General features: G+C 45.5%; 1 protein-coding gene across 1 annotated transcript in view; it reads right to left on the bottom strand.

The window, feature by feature from the left end:
* The window catches only part of REEP1 (receptor accessory protein 1), a 112113-nt gene that overhangs the window by 20503 nt on the left and 69917 nt on the right, over positions 1-21693 (bottom strand). The window contains exons 4-5 of the mRNA XM_068966795.1: positions 20576-20696; positions 16508-16621 (exon numbers count right to left, since the gene is read on the bottom strand). Coding sequence (XP_068822896.1) covers positions 16508-16621; positions 20576-20696 — 235 coding nt within the window. The remainder of the gene's footprint in view (positions 1-16507; positions 16622-20575; positions 20697-21693) is intronic.

Raw genomic sequence — 21693 nt, forward strand, 5'->3', positions numbered from 1 at the left:
ATTACTTTTCTCTTTGTTATATATCACTGCACTCTTCTTGTGTCCTTGCTAAGTAAGAATGTAACTTTATTTAGTGCTTTCTGAGAATGGCACCAGACTTTGGGAAGATCAACACAAATAAGTCTTCTAGTTAACAAACCCTTATCAGAAAAAAGGCTGTAAAATGTTAATTGGCCCTTGTTGGCCAGAAGATGATGTAAATCACCTAAGACTTGTGTATACAATTAGGTATGCAGAGAGAAAAGCCTGGTTTTGATAAGAGTCTAGACTGCTAACACTGCATAATTTTGTATTACCCATTGATCTCTATGTACAATCAAAAAAATGTATAAAAGGCCTTCTGAACAATAGGGGCTGGAGCCAGTCACTGGACTGGTTTCCCCCGTGTCTCTCTCTTTTTCCTCTTTACTTCAACTTCAGGCTGAATTCCCATCTGGGGCGCGGAGGCTTGCCAAGTCTACTTACTTGCCCTGGCTGTTAAGACCCCTGCGAAAGGGAGCCTAAGGCAAGGCACCCTTAGATATTCAAGCAAGCACCGGTGGCCCAACATAGATGGTGCAAATTCCTTGTCTGGAATTTTATTGGCCTTCCATGTAATCCAAGTTATTCAGCCCCCTTTCTCCACTTAATTTTCCTACTACACACTTGTTTCTCAATCTAATCTTATATCAATAAATAAACAAGTCTTTCCTCGCCAACGCCATCCACGCTTCCAATTCCCTGGATCCACTGGGGCTGGACCCTGGCACCCATGGACTGTGGCCCGCCAGGCTCCTCTGTCCATGGGATTCTCTAAGCAAGAATACTGGAGTGGGTTGCCATTCCCTTCCCCAGGGATCTTCCCGACCCAGGGATCAAACCTGGGTCTCCCGCATTGTGGGCAGATTCTTTACCGAATGAGCCACCCAGGAAGCCCCAGTTATACCATGTTAATGGCCAAATAATTAGATTTGTGAAAGTGCCTGCTGAAAGGTTACAGGGGTTTTTTTACTTATTGATTTTTAAAATATTTATTTATTTATTATTTTTGGCTGCGTCAGGTCTTAGTTACAGCTCGTGAACTTCTCTCTAGTTGTGGGACAGGGCACACGTTACCCCGTGGCACACGTGATCTTAGTTCCCCCACCAAGAACTGAACTCGAGTTCTCTGCCTTGGAAGGTGGTCTCTTAACCACTGGACCACTTAACGGTAAGTCCCATTACAGGATTTCTTTTAAAACAACTGTGTCAGGGTTCCCCAGTGGTTCAGTGGTTAAGAATCCACCTTGCAGTGCAAGGGACACTGGTTTGATCCCTGGTCCAGGAAGATCCCACATGCCTCAGAGAAACTAAGACTCTGTGCCACAGCTTTGGAGCCCATATGTGCCTAGAGCCCGTGCTCAGCAATAAGGAGCCCACACACAACAAATGAAGAGTAGCTACAGTGAAGAGTAGCCCCCACTCACCACAACTACAGAAAGCCCAAGGACAGCAATGAAGACCCACCGCAGCCAAAAAATAAAATAAATGAATGTTAAAAAAATAAATAAATAAAAAACAGTTCCAGAGGAGGGTGGGAGCAGAGGAGTAAGACTGACTTTTCACCTGATGCCCTCTTTTGTACTTTTAGAATTGTGTACAATGAACATGTATCACCTTTAACACAATAAATCATTACAGTTGCATTTCCAGTAACACCCACAGCACTCTTCCATGACCACCCTGCGGACTCCAATCTGCAAATATGAGGCTTGCATGATGCTGACAAATGCCATCTAGACCAAAAAAATAACATGGGATTGTTTAAAACAAGTGGGAAAAGAGAAGGAGAAGCGGTTTCTCCAGAAACTGCCGTGTACTCACTCTCCAGCCTTGAAAGCCTGGGCTCAACTCTGCCTGGGGGACCCCAACCCATCAACTTGGTCCTGCTCAGCCTTGCAACCTCATTGGGAAGTTAAAGGGTTGAGTAAGATTCCCTTCTGGAATTCCCAACTGGGAAATTTTAACTTCGAGAATCTATGGCCTTCTCCTCTACAGTTGATTATGTGGCTCAGATGGCAACTCTAAGACTTTCCAGAGTAATTTGAAAATCTCTAGAATAAATGTTGGGCCTCCCAAGGTAATTCTGAGGAAAGGTAAATAAAATTCTGGTGTGTGTGTCTTTAAATTCTTGTATCGATTTCCTTCCCCGCCAACACCAGGTTTAGAATATGAACCATAGGAAAAGCTGGGAAGTCTGGAGCCCTTTCACGAGCCAAGGTCGGCTACTTCAGGCACATTGTGGGCACTTGTCCTGGACGCTGCAGGTCTGCACTGCCTTCAGCATCTCGCCCCTGGAAGAACCTCCCTGCGGCCCAGTATCACAGGACCAGAAAGGGAGACACAGTCGGCCTTCCCTGAAGACGAATCTCCTATTTGTATTCTGTCCTACTTTGAGCTCTTTATCTCCCCCCATATTATAAGTCTTGTTGCAGCTGCTTGTTTATACGCTGTTTGAACAGACTCAATCTTGCTTTTTTTCCTGGCACATTGATACCACACGGCCCAGTGGCTCTCTCAACTCTTTAAAATACCAGAAATCCCATAGAAGTATCTTTGGGGCAAGGAAGGGAAGCTTATTACTGATTAATTTTTTTTTCCCAGCTAAAACCCAGAAAACTGACCTTTAAGAGGTAAACCATGTCACTGAATTTTCTATTAATCTGAGATCTTCATTTTTGTGTGTGTGTTCCAATTTTATTGATGTATTTTTTCATTTGTATTTTAAAATTTTACTTTATTTGACTGTGTCTGGTCTCATTTGCGGCACGTGGGATCTTCCTTGCATCATTCTGGATCTTCTACGGCAGCGCTCGAACTCTAGTTGTGGTGCATGGGCTTAGCTGCCCTGTGGCCTGTGGGATCTTAGTTATCCAATCGGGGATCGAACCCAAGTTCCCTGCATTGCAAGGTGGATTCTTAACCACTGGACCACCAGGGAAGTCCCTCCATTTGTATTTCATTACTATATTTTTCTAATTTTATAGATGGATTCAAGATATAAACCTTAGGGGCTTACAAGTACTTTCACATACATATTTAAACTTAACATGTATTATAAATTTTTTTTTAATTTTAAAAGATGTTTTAATAATTATTTTTTATTGGAGTATAAACGATTTACAGTGTTGGGGATCTGAGATCTTTAATTCCTAATACTTCTCCTAATTTGTAAGAAATAAGAAATCCATGTAGCAAACACACAACAAATTCTCTTTGTGTTAATGCTTTTCTTAATCGGGAGAGCAAGTGTGTTCCTGGGAAAACCCACCAGACCTCTACTAATGTGATACTCGAAGTAAAAAGTTACCACTAATAGAAAACCTCTCATTAGGGCCCACAGAGCCCCGATTCAACACAGTCACTAAGTTTGGCTGCAAGCCCTTGAGGAGGTCCTCTTTTCCGAAAGGACACAGTGGGGAAGGGACACCAGGAATCTCACTGGGGGCTCCAGCAGGGCATAAAGTTTAGCACACCTCACCTCACACCGTATCTAAGGCCTGTGACCGATGACAATGAGAATAAAGTCAGAAGGCTTCAGTGAGTCAGTCAGTTGATAACAAAGCCATCAGCAGTAACCACAATTCCCACCGGCGATTTAAAGAGCGTGAGTGCTTCCTTCCAGATTCCCACGGGGTACCCACCTCACTGGCACAGTTAGCCTCTACAGCTACACATGCTCCACACCAAGCCCGAGCAGGCTCCTTCTCAGCATGCTTGATGAAGGCAGGGGCCTCCGTTTCTGCCACAGAAGTGGGTTAACAAACAAGAGAAAGAGAATCTTTCCCACCATTGCATCAACAGTAGCATCAATCATCAAACCCAATTCACTCTCCAGGCATGAAACAAACAAACAAAAACAAATAAGTTAATTGCATGTTAGATGCCGCCACATTAACACAATAAGAGGCTCTGGGAGGAGGCTGACCCCGGCTCTGGGATTAACGCACATGTACACACACGGGTGTCGGCAGGAGAGACACCGGGCTTGGATCCAGACCATGGGCTGGTAGGCAGAGGTGGCTACTGGCCTCTCTCCCCGACTGGATCAGTTCGAAGTTAGTCACACCTCTCAACGGGGTTACCTGCCCTTCTCTGAGGTCCAAAGAGGAGATAAAAGGAAAAAGTCGAGCCACCTGATAAAGGGGAAAAGAAAAAAAAGCCATGGGCACCAAGCCTATGAAATAGGTTGAAGGGCACCGTTCTGTTGCCCTGGCCTCAGACTCTCACCCACTCACTCATATTACTTCATTCACCACCAATGCTGATACTGCTCCTAAAGCTCTGAGGGAAGCCCAGTGGAGGAAAACAGATGGATATGAATCATGACACAGTTCCTGCTTCCACTATTCTTGCCTGGAGAATCCCATGGACAGAGGAGCCTGGCGAGCTACAGTCCATGGGGTCACAAAGAGTCAGACACAACTGAGCAACTAACACTTTCTTGCTTCTAAGGGCCTCACAGTCTGGCCAGGCATCAAGGCACAAACGCAAACAAGACAGCAAAGGGCAGACGGCAAAACACGTGACAAACGTTCAAGGCCCAGAGAGAAAGAGAGCAGTGTTGGCAGGGACCCCAGAGAGGCTTCATCCAAGAGTTCAAACTGGAGTCAGAGATGAGGGCTGCACCATCAGAAAGGGAGAGGAGGGATGTTGCGGCTGGAGAGTTGTCGAAGCCAAGGCGTCAGAGAGGAAAACCTGGATTTGGGAAACTGAGATTGAACCAATCAGAGAAGGGGCCAAGGTGCCTGGTGAGCAGCAGGAGGTAAGTCTGGAAAAACTGTGCTTTGTCTAAACCTGGACTTCGATGAGAGTGCCACTGACAGTTTCTGAGTGGTGACCCAAGTGAATAAAGCAGGATTTTAGAGTCACTTCCATGGTGGCTCAGATGGTAAAGAATCTGCCTGCAATGCAGGAGACATGAGTTTGATCCCTGGGTTGGAAAGATTCCCTGGAGAAGGGAATGGCAACCCACTCCAGTATTCTTGCCTGGAGAATCCCCATGGACAGAGGAGCCTGGTAGGCTACAGTCCAAGGGGTCACAAAGAGTCAGACATGGCTGAGCGACTAACACTTAAGAGTCATGAGAACATTCCAGATATACTGTGTGGCCCACACGGAGAATGGCCCCTGGTGTGTGCTCTGCCTTTCTTTCTCAAGTTGGAGCCAGGCACATGGATGTCTGCAGGGAAGACTGAAGTGCGGGACTTCCCTGGTGGTCCAATGGTTAAGACTCCAAGCTTCTACAGCTGGGGCTGCAGGTTCCATCCCTGTTCTGGTAGCTAAGACCCCACATACCTCATGGCCAAAAAACCGAACATAAAACAGAAACATTTTGTAACAAATTGTACAGAAATATTGTAACAAACTCAATAAAAACTTTAAAAAATGGTCCACATTAAAAAAAAAAAAAAGGACTAGAAGTGCCCTTAATGGGAGATGAAGTGCAAAAATGAACATTAACTGGTGAGGGAAGGCTGGTTTGGAGCACTGGCTGGATCTGAGGTGTCCACAGTAGCTGCTAAGGAGGTGAGGAGCGGGATGGGAAATGAGGACATTATGCAGGATAACGACAGTGAGCAGAGCCCCTGTAAACCAGAGCTGGGCCTGGTCCTCTGAGGCAGGCTGTCACTCAGGTGATGGGCTTTCAGGGTCACCAGGAAGGACTCCAGCCCTCACATGCAGAAGGCCACCATTGAGACCCAGCCAGAAGCCCTATCTGGTCCTTGGAGAGACCGGACCCTGAGGGAGCTTTGTGTGAGGCAGATCCCTGTTCCAGGATTTAATTTCTTTTTTCTTTCTTTTTATTGAAGTATAGTTTATTTGCAATGTTATATTAGGACATTGTGGTGCTAGAGAAGACTCTTGAAGTCCCTTGGGCAGCAATGAGATCAAACCAGTCCACCCTAAAGGAAATCAATCCTGAATATTCATTGGAAGGACTGATGCTGAAGCTCTAATATATTGGCCACCTGATGGGAAGAGCTGACTCATTGGAAAAGACTCTGATGCTGGGGAAGACTGAGGGAAGGAGGAGAAAGGGGCAACAGAGGATTAAATGGTTGAATGGCATCATTGACTCAACGAACATGAGTTTGAGCAAACTCTGGGAGACAGTGAAGTACAGGGAAAGCCTGGTGTGCTGCAGTCCATGAGGTCACAGACTTGAACACGACTTAAGTGAATGAAAAACCAATTAGGAACCAGTGATAAAGCTTTAGAGAATCCATCTTTAGTATCTTAAGAAAGTTAATTAATCATTCATCTTTGGCAGAGCTGGGTCCTCACTGCTGCACTCGGGCTTTCTCTAGTCGTGGCTAGCCAGGGCTGCTCCCGACTTGAGGTACTCAGGCTTCTTACTGTGGTGGCCTCCCTTGTTGTAGCGTGCAGGCTCTATGCACACGATCTTCAGTGGTGGCGGCACGCAGGCCCCGCTACCTTGTGGTATGCGGGATCCTCCTGCACCAAGGATTTGAACCCATGTCCCCTGCATTGGTTGGTGATCTCTTAACCGCTGGACCACCAGAAAAGTCCCTATCTTTAGTATCTTAAGGTAACTTGTGACCCACTGCCCAGCATTTAAGTGTGGCCCAAGCCTTGCCTGAAGAGCTGACAGACAACCTTAAAAGTACCCAGGGTTGGTTCTATAATTCTCAGCGGCAGACTGGCATCTCTCAGGCCCTCACCGCTGGGTCCTCCTGGCCAGGGGGTGAGGTCCAAGCACAACATGGTTAAGGAAGCATTGGTCTGGTGTGTGTGGAGGGGAGGGGGCTGTGGGGGTGTCTGGAGTGACGCAGGAACAAGCAACGGGCAACTAGAGTCTCACTCTCAGGCTAGCTAGGCCCCTAAACAGCTGTGTGGCCTTGGCAGCTGCTCGGCACTAGGGTCTCTGTGTCCTCGCCTGTGCAGTGAGGGGCTACGGACGGCAGCATCTAAGGCTCCTGTTCTAGTCACTCACAGGGTGACATTCTTCTCTCTTTCTCTCTCTCTCTCGGTGGGGGAGGGGGGGCAGGGGCTCATGTGTTATACAGAAGCGGCTGCCCAGGCACTCCCCGCCTCGAGGCTGAACAGGTGGCAGAAGTCGAGCCCAGAGTTAAGAGGGACCTGAGGCCCCCGGAGGGGGCGGGTCTTTCACAGGGCCACACAGCACAGGCAAGGTGGACGGAGCACAGGCAATGCCCAGCTGTGCCCACGCTACCACACCCAGAGCAAAGACGGGATTGTAAGTCATGCTGTGAGGCCAGCGTCGGACTTGTTTCTTTTATTTGGTTCATCAGTGAGTGAGGATCATGATCAACCTCAGGGTGTAAGCGGACACAGGAGTGACCAACAGGCAGCCTCCGCATGCGCTCTGCATCTAAGAAGTCTCTGCGGACATCACTTCATAGCTATTTTGCAGCAGAAACCGTCGTCATGCCCATTTCGCAACTGAAGAGACTGAGGCTCACAGAGATGCAACAGCAAACGGAGGAACTGAGGTTTGTTGGGTTTCTTTGCCTCACAGCATGTGGGATATTAGTCCCCTGGCCAGGGATCGAACCCACACTCCCTGTATCAGAAAGAAGCAAGAAATCCTAACCACTGGACCGCAAGCGAAGTCTTGGAGCTGGGATTTCCAACCTGGGTCTGCTTATTTTCAAAGCCCACCCTTGATACTAAGCATTGCTCTTCCGGCTGCGACAGCTAAAAATAGGTACAACCGTCCTTCGTTGCTTCACTATTTACTGTGTAACTAGTAGGGATGCAGACAAGACGTGGCTATAAACGACGGCAAGAGGGCCACTGGGGGACCATGAGGTGAGAGACTGGTTTCACCAGGAATCTGAGGAGGCAGCTGTGGAGGATGTGGCTCTTGATTTTGAAGGGTGGACAGGATTTCAAACAGTTGGGAACAGAGGCAGATGAAGAATCAGCATAAGAAGAGGTAGGAAAGAGAAAACTCTACAAACAGCATGTTAGTCAGTCAGCCATGTCCGACTCTTTGCAACTCCATGAACTGTAGCCCGCCAGACCCCTCTGTCCATGGAATTCTCCAGGCGAGAACACTGGAATGGGTAGCCATTCCCTTCTCCAGGGGATCTTCCCAACCCAGGGATCAAACCTAGATCTCCCGCATTGCAGGCAGGTTCTTCACCATTTGAGCCACCAGGGAACACCGTATGGCGTTGCTATTGCTAGCCCAGCACAGGAGGTGGCGCTGTCAATACAAGCGCCAGGAACAACTAGACAGGAAGGCAGGGATCAGTACAGGAACGCACAGGCCTCAAAGAGGGAGAGTGGCAGTAACACTTGAGTGGCTACTGCAGTAGTCCAAGCCAGAAGGGAGGGTGATGGGAAGAGAGCAAGGAAGGGAGGAAGGGAGGAAGGAAGGGATGTCAGATGGGCAGGTCTTGAAAGGAAGAGCACCAAAGATGACTAAGATTTAGAGCTTGGGGACCAGAGAGGATGGTGGTTTCATTATCATCTGAAAGTTGGGACCCAGCAGGAGGGGTAGATTCGGAGTTAGGTACCTGGCACTAATGGTACCAGGAACGAGGGAGATGTTCAGAGAACCGGTAATCCTGGACTTGAGGCCTGGGGAGGGGCTGATTTGGGAGCCAGGAGCATCAGGTGACAGCTGAAGGCGAAGGAAAGGATGAGGTGGCCCTGGGGGTTAAAGGAGCAAGCTGGGGTCCTGGAGAATCCCAACACAAGGGAGTTAGGGCAGGGGGCAGGGAGAGACGTATGGCCACTGATCATGATTGCAGGCAAGTTGCCTGAGCTTTGGCTGGCAAGTCAGCAAGTGCGAGAGCAGGCCTGGACCAGGGGCGAAGGTGAAGAAACAAAAGCTCTGTCATGGGCAGGGCTGCAAGTTGAGTCTCTATACCTCTGTTTTCCTGGTGAACCTTATATACAAAGGCCTCAAAGGGCTGAGCGGGCGAGGGAGATGGTAGAGACAAGCGTTGAGGAGGAGGAGGCGACCATCCTCCTCCACGGAGGCTGTGGTACCATCGCCACAGCCACTCATGGTGATCCTAAAAGTGGTTTCTCACACTTCCTAGGTTCAAGCACGCTCAGAGTGGTCCTCAGAGGCCAGGCAGGCACATGGCCTCTCTTCTTCCACTGCGACCCTCGGTGCATCCAGCAACATCATCCCCACAGGCCAACTTGGAACAGAGGTGGGGCAAGCAGCATCAGATCAGTAACTCTTCCTGAGCGCCGGCCCTTCCACCGACTTGTGAGGCTGAGTCTCTTGCTTGTTTTGATCCACCAGGAATGGATTCCAAATAGAAATCCGGAGAGAAAGGGCGTTGGGTAACAAAGGCGAGCGTGGTAGAACCACAGTGAACAAGGTTTGCTTGGTTCTGTTTCAGCTTGTTTTGGAAACAAGCTCCAGCACAGGCTGATTTGTTGGGGAGACTAGAGGGCAGGGAATACTTCCAAATTTTTTCAGTGGGTTGTCCATATGGTTTATATAATCTTGGTGTTTAAATGGTTGCCACAGTGAATTCTAAACATTGATTTTATGTCACCCAGTCCTTGGCTGAAACAGAAAGAGGGCTAACTTGACATAAGTGAGCACAGAGGCTGGGAAACGTTGCTCTGAGGGGTGAAGGGACAAGCATGAAACTTCCTGGAGTCCCTGGGTTTGGCAGACACGAGGGTTTGAAGCCACACAAGGAAGACATGGGAACCTGGAGGGGCCAGCAGTCTTTTCTTCTTCCTTGGAAAGCATGTCTTCCAAGCATGAGTGGATATAGGGAGATGTTATAAAAAGAAAATCAATATTTAATTGATATAATTAATTAAATGGGTTAATTATAATTAATCTGACAGACTGTAAACAGGTAGGTTATTATTATTATTATTATTATTATTATTATTATTTTGTCTTTTGGGTTTTTGCTAGGAAAAAAAAAAAAACAAAGGCAAACAACTCCAATCTGGTCAGAAATCTCAAATCACTAGGCTTATGAACTTTCCAGAATTAGCTTCTGGTTCCAAAAATAAAGTTCCATGATCATTTGAAAGGAGCATTTTATTCAAGCAAGATTTTCAGATAAAGCAATGATGGATAAAAAATAAGGGTCGGAGGCAGACAACTTTTTTTTTTTAATTATGGTGAATTGTTTCATAGTTTATTTCTAAAGCAAAAAAGAAGGTGAATTTTTTTTCCAATGAGTAGGAAGACACTGTAATTTATCTCTCTGTGACTGTGCCTAGCTATTTGGATACTAGGGCTATAACCAAGGTTTGGCTACACCCTGGTGGCCGCTGACCATAATGGTAGGCAAAGTGCCTGAGCTTTGCCTGACAAGTCAGCAAAGTGTGAGAGCAGGGCTGGACCAGGGGAGAAGGTGAAGAAGCAGAAGTTCCACCATGGGCAATGCTGTAGGCTGAGTCTCCATCCCCTTCTTTTCTTGGTATACCTCATATAACAAAGCCCCAAAGGGCTGGGCAGGTGCGGGAGGAAGGGGCCTTGGTTAAAGCAGAGCACTGTAGGCAGGAAGATGGAAATAAGGCGAAGGAGAACCCAAGAGGCATAACAGAGGTCCTGGTACAGTGCTGTCCAGGAGAACTTTCTGTGAGGGTGGAGCATCCTATCCCTGCGTCAGCCACTAGCCACACTGGTTGCCGAGGACTTAAAAGGGGGTTAGTAAAGACTGAGGAATCGAATATTAAAACTTACTTAATTTCAAATAATTTAAGTAGCCACATGTGGCAAGTGGCTACCATTTTGGACAGAGGATTGGAAGCCTCAAAAAGTTTATTCTTCAGATCAATTAATGAGGTTTAATGAGTGTAAAACAACAAACAAGAAGGCAGTTTGGCTTTTGCTGCTGCTGCTGCCAAGTCGCTTCAGTCGTGTCCGACTCTGTGCGACCCCATAGACGGCAGCCCACCAGGCTCCCCCGTCCCTGCGATTCTCCAGGCAGGAACACTGGAGTGGGTTACCATTTCCTTCTCCAATGCATGAAAGGAAAAGTGAAAGTGAAGTCTCTCAGTCATGTCTGACTCTTAGCGACCCCATGGACTGCAGCCTACCAGGCTCGTCCGTCCATGGGATTTTCCAGGCAAGAGTACTGGAGCGGGTTGCCATTACTTTCTCCAAGTTTGGCTTTTAGTGTTGTTTTTTTCCTAAATGAGGAACAAGGGAAAAGAAACCAGAGCCACTTATCACCAGGAGCTCACGAACTAACAGGAAATATCTGATTCTAGGGAGGGAAGAGAGGGCAATGGCAACCCACTCCAGTATTCTTGCCTGGAGAATCCCAAGGACAGAGGAGCCTAGTGGGCTGCCGTCTATGGGGTTGCACAGAGTCAGACACGACTGAAGCGACTTAGCAGCAGCAGCAGCAGCAGCAGGGAGGGAAGAACCCACAGGCAATCTGGGGCAGAAGCATCCCTCACGCACAGAGTGCCAGCTTTACTGAGAGCATCTGTCTTGAACAGGTGACTCTAATAACATTATTGGCACCACTGGAACTGTTCTAGGACAGGATCTCCAGGGGAAGTAAAATGGCATTATTTTCCAAGTTATGAGACAAGTAAAACACAAGATTGGTTTACCAGGCTAGAGAACTGGGCAGATGGAAGAGACAGAGGATATAGTTCAAATGTCAAGGGGAATGAGGGGGCCTGGATATCTCACAGTCTTAAATTTTTTTCTTTTTGTCTTTAGTGAAAAGTGTTTATTAGGAAGAAAAGAGTACAGTTTGTGTGGATAGACACATGGGCAGAGCCAGAGTCACTAAAACTCTTGCTCAATTGTTTTTTTCTCTCTATGGTTTCTCCTTATATGAGAATGTATTTTGCTTAACTAATTAATTTCTCCATTCTCTTTTCCAGGGGATCATCCTGACTCAGGGATCAAACCCAGGTCTTCCACATTGCAGGCAGATTCTTTGCTGTCTCAGCATACCAGGGAAACCCAATGAATTTCCAGAGAATTATTTTTTTAAAAAGAGAGCTTTCCAATTCTAGTCTTAAAAAGATGTGGGGCTCAATATTCCCTCCAGGTGGAATTACTGACTGGGAAATATTATTAGCTAACATCTAAGTTCAGAACCAACCAGGAGACTAGGGACACTTAGAAAGAAGGTACTAGTGAAGTGTGTTCCCAGGAAGGAGACAGAGCAGCTGTCACGGAAAGCAAAGATGCACTGCTACTTCCTAGGGACAAGGACTAGACCTTGGGGAAACTGGGGGATGTGTTGGGGTTAATAGGTCTGGAGAGACATTTCCAGTGTGCAATATTTTTATTTTACCTTTTCTAGTTCTAAGATAAAACATCAATAGCAACTTAAATTCATATAGTGACAGGCTCTATTTTCTTGGGCTCAAAAATCACTGCTGACAGTGACTGTAGCCATGAAATTAAAAGACGCTTGCTTCTTGGAAGAAAAGCTATGACAAACCTAGACAGCATATTAAAAAGCAAAGACATCACTTCGCTGACAAAGGCCCATATAGTCAAAGCTATGGTTTTTCCAGTAGTCATGTATGGATGTCAGAGTTGGACCACGACCAAGGGTGAGGGCCAAAGAATTGATGCTTTCAAACTTTGGTGCTGGAGAAGACTCTTGAGAGTCCGTTGGACTGCAAGGAGATCAAACCAGTCAATCCTAAAGGAAATCAACCCTGAATATTCATTGGAAGGATGAATGCTGAAGCTCCAATACTTTGGCCACCTGATATGAACAGCTGACTCACTGGAAAAGACCCTGATGCTGGAAAAGATTGAGGGCAAGAGGAGAAGCAGGCAGCAGAGGATGAGATGGTTGGATGGCATCACTGACTCAATGAGCTTGAGCAAACTCCGGGAAACTGGACAGGGAAGCTGGGCATGCTGCAGTCCATGGGGTCTCAAAGAGTTGGACATGACTGAGCAACTGAACAGATGGTTTACAAACCCTCTTCACATTTCTATGATTATTTGCAAAAACCCTGCAAACATTTGGAGAAAGGGCTCAGGGCTCAAAGTTACAAGCAAAAAGAATGAACTAAATGTGTAGGTAAAAGACCTTTCATTCTTCCAGTTAAGCTTTGCAGCTCCTCTTGGAGAAGCATCAAAGGATGGAAGGAAGCTCAGATGAGGAAGAGGTGCCCTCATCTGGTCTTGGTCCCAGACTCTCTTCAATCTGTCTGAACTCAGAGAGAGGCTCTCAGGCACCTCACCCCGTCTTCTGCATCTGTTGAGCTAAATGCAGTAGGTATGCAGAGTGAGAATTGATTTGTCAGTTGAGGGTGTTTTCTGGAAGGAGCAGGCAGGGTCCAGGAGCCACGGGTCCACGTGGTCCAGGGGCTTCGAGTACTGCAACCATAAATCCCAGTTTGTTCGGAACAGACCTAGTTTATACCTGTTGTCCTAGCATAATAATTAGAGCATCCTTTCACTCTCATATGTGTCCTGTCTGAATATTATATTATACAGTCACCCTAGCCACCGGGACTTGACATGGTGTCTTTTTTTTTCCCCCACAAAATTGCTTTGACTGTTCCCCTGGGGTCATTGACAAGATTGTTCTGGCTCAGCTTTCTCATTCTCAAGGTTAATGCTTCTAAAGGGCTAAATTTGCATCCCAGGAATGTTAAAGAAGTTAACTATTTTAACCCTAATCACTTGTGGTTTATGGCTCTGCATGGGGAGTCAGGCAGTGACCCATAATGAGCTCGCTGTTTGAAAATCATCTGGGGAACTTGTTAAAAATAGAGATGCAAGGCCCCATGGCCTGAAATTCTGATTCAGCACATCTGAGAATCTATTTAAAAATGAGAAACAAAGCTTCCCAGGTGGTTTGAACACTGAAGCCAGATTTGAACCCACTGGTGAGTCATCATTCTTCAGCCGCTGGCTGGAGTGGTCCCTTGTTGCTATGGAAACCACTGATCGACCCCTCAGCCAGTCTGAATTTTACTTTTTTTTTTTAAGTACACATCTGTTTCAAAAATAGGGGACATTATTTTATGGAGAGAAGAGTATTTTCTCTAAGACATTTTGAGAGGAAAAGCAAAGCTCCTAAAAGGCAGAAAAATTTCTAGTCTGAAGCCAAATTCAGCAGAAAGCAGGCATCCCTCACTACTTTAGCAAGACAAGAAAGAACCAGTGAGCAGTTATTTTCTGAAGCAAGTTTCAGACTGTCTGGAGCATCCTTCAGGTTAGCTGTAAGGTGCCTGGCTGGAGGCCTGGGCTCATGGGCTTCCCCAGTGGTCAGAGGGGCTGATGGTGACTGGCCAAGATGGTATCAAGACTCAGGAGACTCCGGCTGGTGAGGGACCTGGAAAAGGATGGCCCTACAGAATTACCATCAGAATATAATTTACACACACGGCTGAGTAGCCAGGCGGCCCGCACTGAGCCACTCTGATAAATATACCACACTGATGCTCTGAGCTGAGGGAAGAGCAGTAATCTGTCCTTTAGGTGCAGAAGCAGAGAAGATGGGGTGGAGGAAGGGGCCTAGGAGAAGGCTTCTATAAGCCTCCTGTGGCCAAGCTGGCCTGATGAATTCAGAATTTAGCAATTCCGAGTTCTCTTTCAGCTTAAACACAAAAGCATAAAATGATTGTATCTCAAACAGAATGATCTTAGAATTCACTGCTCTTTGTAAATTCTGATATCTGAATATAAAACAGCAGAATTTCCCCTCCAAAGATACTTCCTGGGATTCGCTGCTTTGCCAGCAACTATTGTACTAAGGTGGACAGGGACCCCCCAGGCACCAGCGGTAGAAGCAGCGAGACAATTCACTACGATTCTGTGTTACATAAGCAGCTGGTCCTTCTCTGAAACAGGAATCATTCCCTTTTGGTTCTCCTGTATACCTGCCAACCTATGTCTGCAGAAATCCTTGAGTTTATGTGGATGGTACTTTTCAAACACTCATCCCCGTGTGCTATATCTTTCTCCCAGAAATGGTCCTAAAGTGCTTTTCCCTGGGCCTAGAAAACCCAGCTCCATCCCTTGACCCAACTCACTGTCCACACACTTCATTCTACCATCCACCGGAAGCCCATGGAGCACCAAGATCAGTATTCAAAGTCCTTTTCCAAATCCTTTCAAAGCTCTACCCTCTCTTTCCCCCAAACTCTCACATCACCATCTAGGACTCATAGCTTCCCTTTGCAAATACAACTCACCTCCCAGCTCCTGGGTCTCCCCAGACATAAGCATAACTGTCTTTTCTCCATCCTCCACCAACTGTAGACTCCTACTCTACATCTGAGTTTGGGGGAAGCGATTTTTACGTGGACAATCTGCTGAATTGGCTCTACAAGTAAACGTCTACTAATTACATTTTTCAGGGGTGAGCACATGATAAGAAACTGACACAATGACAAGGAGAATGTGATGGAAGAAGAAGCTGGGAAGGAACACAGAGGGCCTTTGAACAGGGCTGGGTGGGAAAGAGAAGGAAGTAATGACTTACATCACAATATCCCACAGATCTGTGTTTATTTCAAACCTCCTCTACTGTATGATATTTGTTTTTCTCTTTCTGACTTACTTCACTCCATATAACAGGCGCTAGGTTCACCCACCTCACTACAACTGACTCAAATTCATTTCTTATGGCTGAGTAATATTCCCCTGTATATATCCACCATATCTTCTCTATCTGTTCTTCTGTTGATGGACATCTAGGTTGCTTGCACGTCCTGGCTATTGTAAACAGTGCTGTGATGAACACTGGAGTACATGTATCTTTTAAACTTGTGGTTTTCTCAGGGTATATGCCCAGTAGTGGGGTTGCTGGGTTATAATGAATATATATGAAATCTAGAAAGATGGTATTGATGAACCTATTTGCAAGGAATAAATGGAGATGAAGATGCAGAGAATGGACTTGTGGACGCAGGGGTAGGGAAAGAGCAGGGTGAATGGAGAAAGTAGCATCAACATATATATATATATATATATATATGGAGGGGAGGGAGGCTCTAGAGGAAGGGAATATATGTATAATCATGGATGATTCAAGTTGCTGTATGGCAGAAACCAACACAACACTGTAAAAAAATATTTTTAAAAACCCTCTTCTACTCTAGTTATTTGCTACTCCACATATCGTCCTCCACATTCAAGTCACTCAACCTATTCAGGACTCTGGGTTCCTTCCCCTGGATCTTCAGGGTCATGTGAACCTGAAGTGCACCTGCTCCCTCAGGTAAGTCTCTGCACCTGTCTATTTAGGTGACTCTCCCAGTGCATGCTGGGAAATTGCAAAGAAGTGCCCATTGCCTCCCCTCCCCTCTTCTCTGTGTCCAAGGTTTATGCTTCAAGTAATTTTGAAGTTCTTAACATGAGAAGCACAGGTGAGCTTCAGGGGCTCTGGGACTCTCTCGGTATTGCATAAATCATTTGCGTGTGTGTGTGTGCAAGCGAGCATGCAGCTTTCTGAGGGTAATATTCACCCTTTATCCCCTCAGCTTTTCAAGGGGACCCCAGCTATACTTAGCCTGTCTCTGGATGAGTTACAGCCATAGTGGTCAGGTCCCGGCACGGTACCTTGGAAGCAGCCATCACTGCCGCCGTGGCCGCCACGTTCAAGCCTCGCTTCCCAAAGTGCACAAGGGCATCGTAACTTCGGTCTTTCGCTTGGACCAGGCAATCATCAATTTCCTGTCAAAGGAAAACAGGCACTTTGACTTGGAAGGCCCCAATAAACCTCTATTCTTTCTCCCCTCTCCTGAGCGCTGAGCTTGGCAGCTTGCTCCATCACTGATTCTTGCTGGCACTGCCACTAATTGGCTGTCAGACCTGGGTGAGTGCTTAGCCTCTACACATGGTTCTGTCTTCTGCAAAATGAGGACAGCGGCGGCACCTAATTTGTGGAGCATGGTGAGAATTCATTGTTGTTGTTTAGTTGCTAAGTCCTCTCTGACTCTTTGTGACCCCATGGACTGTAGCCCGCCAGGCTCCTCTGTCCATGTGATTTCCCAGGCAAGAATACTGGAGTGGGTTGCCATTTCTTTCTCCAGGGGATTGTCCCAACCCAGGGATCGAACACGTATCTCCTGCATTGGCAGGTATATTCTTTACTGCTGAGCCATCCTGGAAACTCCATGGTGAGGACTACATGCGCTCATTCCAGGAAAGGACCTTACACAGTGGCTGGCTTCAATAACCAAGAACCATTGTCATCTTCCTTATCTCAAGGAGGTAAAGCCCCAGGATCTCTGAAATTCTATTATTGCATAGCAATTTCATACAATATCCAATATACAGTTCTTTCTATGTGTATATCGAGGGGAGAGATTAGGATGCAAAAAGAGATAGGGGATATTTTTGTTGATAGAGGAGATCATTTTATAGATAATTAAATAAAAACAGAAACCAGAAGTCAACTACAAGGTAAAGGTGAGGTGGGAGAGAGGATTGAGGTCTACTTAGGGACCAAGAGCAAGTAAAATATTGGTTTAGTTCAAATTTGGATCAGTGCTGGCTCATTCTTTTTGTTGTGTTTGGGTTGTTGTTTTCATTGTTTTAGGAACACAGCCATTCTGTAATCACAGGAGCAGAGTTCAGTCAATGACACTTGGCCTCGGCCTCATCTGAAGTTCAGCACATTGGTGCACTTCCTTCCCTTTGAGGCATACAGGTGGGCATTCAACCCCTTGCCTGGTCCTTGTTTAAAATTCCTCAGGAAGTCACAACACTCAGTTTCCATTGTGACCCCTGGCTGACTCTGGAAGTGATTCTTGGCAGCTCTTAAGAGTCAGTCACCTCCGTGTCAATGGAAATTGCATTAGTGGCTTCAGAGTTAAGTCCAGTGTTTAGAGAAAGGGAAGTAGGAAGAGCAGAGATTTGATAATGAGGTGGAGGCAGGGATTACTGTTTCTCAAACTTTACCCTCTGAGACAGTAAGTGTTGTGTCCTAGTTCCTAAAGGGTGTCTCAGAAATGGCTAACAGTAACCTGTACTGGAGTACCTCCAACTAATGTACTCAAAGCCTTGCCCTGGAAATCCAAAGTGTACAACTTTCAGAAGCAACAGAAATGAATATATCAAGCCACCTATAGTGAAAAAGTTGGCTTAAAGCTCAACATTCAGAAAACTAAGACCATGGCATCTGGTCACATCAATTCATGGCAAATAGATGGAGAAATACTGGAAACAGTGACAGACTTTATCTTTTTTTTGGCTCCAAAATTGCTGCAGATGGTGACTGCAGCCATGGAATAAAAAGACACTTGCTCCTTGGAAGAAAAGTTATGACCAACCTAGACAGCATATTAAAAAGCAGAGACATTACTTTGCCAACAAAGGTCCACCTAGTCAAGGCTATGGTTTTTCCAGTAGTCATGTATGGATGTGAGAGTTGGACTGTGAAGAAAGCTGAGCACAGAAGAATTGATGCTTTTGAACTGTGATGTTGGAGAAGACTCTTGCCTTGGACTGCAAGGAGATTCAACCAGTCCATCCTAAAGGAGATCAGTCCTGGGTGTTTATTGAAAGGACTGATGTTAAAGCTGAAACTTCAATACTTTGGCCACCTGATGCAAAGAGCTGACTCATTTGAAAAGACCCTGATGCTGGAAAACATTGAAAGCAAGAGAAGAAGGGGACAACGGAGGATGAGATGGTTGGATGGCATCTCCAACTCAATGGAACTGAGTTTGAGTGAACTCCGGGAGTTGGTAACAGACAGGGAGGCCTGGTGTGCTGCAGTCCATGGGGTCACAAAGAGTCACATGACTGAGTGACTGATCTGAACTGATAGTGCTCTTCATTCATATGGTAGAATCTTACCACACAACCAGTTCAGAAAGTCATATAATATCATTAATGAATTACAGCCTGCTGGACCCAATAATCCCACTCTCAAGAATTTATTCTAAGATAAGAAGTCAATAGAAGTTGACTATATACTATATGTGGTAATGTTTGTGGGTCCTTATGGACCCACAAGTGGAAAAGGATGGTATGCAAACGTGTTTAAGATTTCAGAAGACAAGTAATGCCATCTGTTCATTTTTTTGTAGTTATTGCTTTGGGGTTTTGTTTTGGGCTTTTGGTGTGTGTGTGTGTATGGTTAACATTTTAAGGAAGCATTACACAGACTGGATTGAATGACAAAAGAAGCTACCAAACAAATTAATAAGACAGAGATCATTTATTTTAATGGTTTCTGCATCTATTATTTCCCTTAGTGTCTCAGTGGTAAAGAATCCACCTGCCAATGCAGGAGACACAGGAGATGTGGGTTTGATCCTTAGATTGGAAAGAGCCTCTGGAGGAGGAAATGGCAACTCATTCCAATATTCTTGTCTGGGAAATCCCATGGACAGAGGAGCATGGTAGGCTACAGTAGGACATGACTTAGCAACTTAGCATGCATATGTCTCTTATTGTATGAAATCTTAACAAAACCACAGAACAATCCATTGAAAACATATCTGGCAAATCAGGTTCAGAGATGTTAAACAAAAAATAATTTTATAGACAGTGACATTATCTTAAAAGTAGCTTAAATTTCTTTTCAAGAGGTATAAGTCGTAATTCCTCCTTGTATCCTTAGATATTTTTGACTCCTTCCTGCAATTTCTCCCTGTCTTATTTTTTCCATCTGTGACATTAGACAAACCTACATTTTCATTTCAAGGATGTACGCAAAGCAAAACTTTGAAGCAAAACACAAAAGGCATGAAACAAATTATTATGTCTATTCTCATTAACACACTTATCAACTGATAACTTATGAAGTACAAAAATAGCAGGTATTTCATTTGTAGCATTTAATATATTCCAGTCTCTGTTGTAGCTATTCAGGCACAAATTCAAGTCTTTTCATCTCTCTAGGCTTTAACTTTCCTGTTTCTATTAGGTTTTTAAAATTTTATTATTTTTATCTTTAAAATGTATTATTTCTAATTTTTTTGTCTGTGCTGAGTCTTGGCTGCTGCTCAGGCTTTTCTCTAGTTGCGTCAGTGGGGGCTACTCTAGTTGTGGTGTGTGGGCTTCTCACTGCAGCGGGGTCTGTTGTTGCAGAACACAAGCTCCGGGCGAGCAGGCTTCAATAACTGCGGCACATGAGCTCAGTAGTTGTGGCTCCTGGGCTTGAGAGCACAAGCTCAGTAGTTATGGTGCATGGGCTTAGCTGCTCCTCAGAATATAGGATCCTCCCAGACCAGGGATCAAACCTGTGTCTCCTGCACTGGCAGGCAGATTCTTTACTACTGAGCCAGCAGGGAAGCCCTGTACTAAGTTTTAAAAGTATTTTTTAGTAGTATATATAAAAATTCCATCTACAAAAGGACAGGTGCTTAGCCTGATGAAAGGAAAGAAATTCAGTTTGGGAAGTTGAATTATGAGTGAATTTTTTTCTGTCTTTTGTTTCGATGTATGGAAATATTTTACAGTAATAGTGATGAATAATATCCTTTTGAGAATTTCACCAGGTCATAAAAATAGACTTAAAAGAGAAAGATTAGAAGGAACAATTTTCGGGTAGGGGGCAAATAAGTCAATCAAGAGTCTCCTTCAATAAAATCATATGTCTTTAAAAAAAAAAAATCACTTAAAATTTTTTTTTCACTCACTGGAAGAGGGGAAAGGCAGAACAACACAAATTACCTTTTCTTTTGAAGACAGTGTGGGATGTACAAACTTCCTGTAGAGGAGGCTGGAGCCTTTTGTGTAGGGAGACAGCAGCCAGGCTACAAATGCTATTTTTAGTTCATAATAGAATGGAAACCTGGAGAGAGATGAGAAACATACACATTCCATTAGATTTTCAGCAACTCTGCCCTGAGCCTATGAAAGACAGAACCTGGGAGCACAGATAGCTCTTCTGCCTGCACACAGCCTGGTCCTCGGATTCCCATAAACGTGTGTGCACACACGCACATCCGAGGTACAAGTCCAGGGCCTCTTTTGAAAACCAGTTCCTTTTCTGTGTGTGTGTGACCTCAGTATGAGGCTTGCAGGATCTTAGTTCCACGACCAGGAATTGAACCCGGGCACCTAGCAGTGAAAGCACAGAGTCCTATTTATGGGACCACCAGGGAGTTCGCAAAGCCCGTTCACATTTTCTTTTTTTGTCAAACAAGCTAGGGACCTAGGGTCTCTCAGCAGTCACTCTATGACTGCGCCTGACAACAACTGGTGCTTTCTGCCAGGCTCTGTTCACTTCCGCTGGAGCCGGAGCTCCTGCAGGCCCAGATGCCACATCCACCCTCGCCCGAGTTCCCAGTCATTCACTCTTTCCTGGAGGCCAAGAATGGACAAACACCTGGAGGATTCACAGCAGGGAAGAGCTGACAAAGAATCTCCACTTAGAATGAAAGCCTCTGTTCCTTGGCTGTCTTCTTAGTCCCCAAACAGGCTGGACAGTAGCCCAGCTCTTGCAGGAAAGAGGATGCTACTTACCCTGCTCAAACCAACAACACGCTTGTGGGAGGGGAGCAAGGAATAGAATATAAATAGTAAAATACAGGAAAGCCTGGTGTGCTGCAGTCCATGGGGTCGCAAAGAGGTGGACGTGACTAAGCAACTGAACAAGTACAATATATATAACTGCTTTATATACATATAATATACTTAAATATACTTATATATATGTATATATATACCCCCTGGGAATCCCTTGGACAACAAGGAGATCAAACCAGTCCATCCTAAAGGAAATCAGTCCTGAATATTCATTGGAAGGATTGAAGGTGAAACTGAAACTCCAATATTTTGGCCACCTG

Source organism: Capricornis sumatraensis, chromosome 1 (genome assembly GCF_032405125.1).
Source record: "Capricornis sumatraensis isolate serow.1 chromosome 1, serow.2, whole genome shotgun sequence".
Lineage (NCBI taxonomy): Eukaryota > Metazoa > Chordata > Mammalia > Artiodactyla > Bovidae > Capricornis > Capricornis sumatraensis.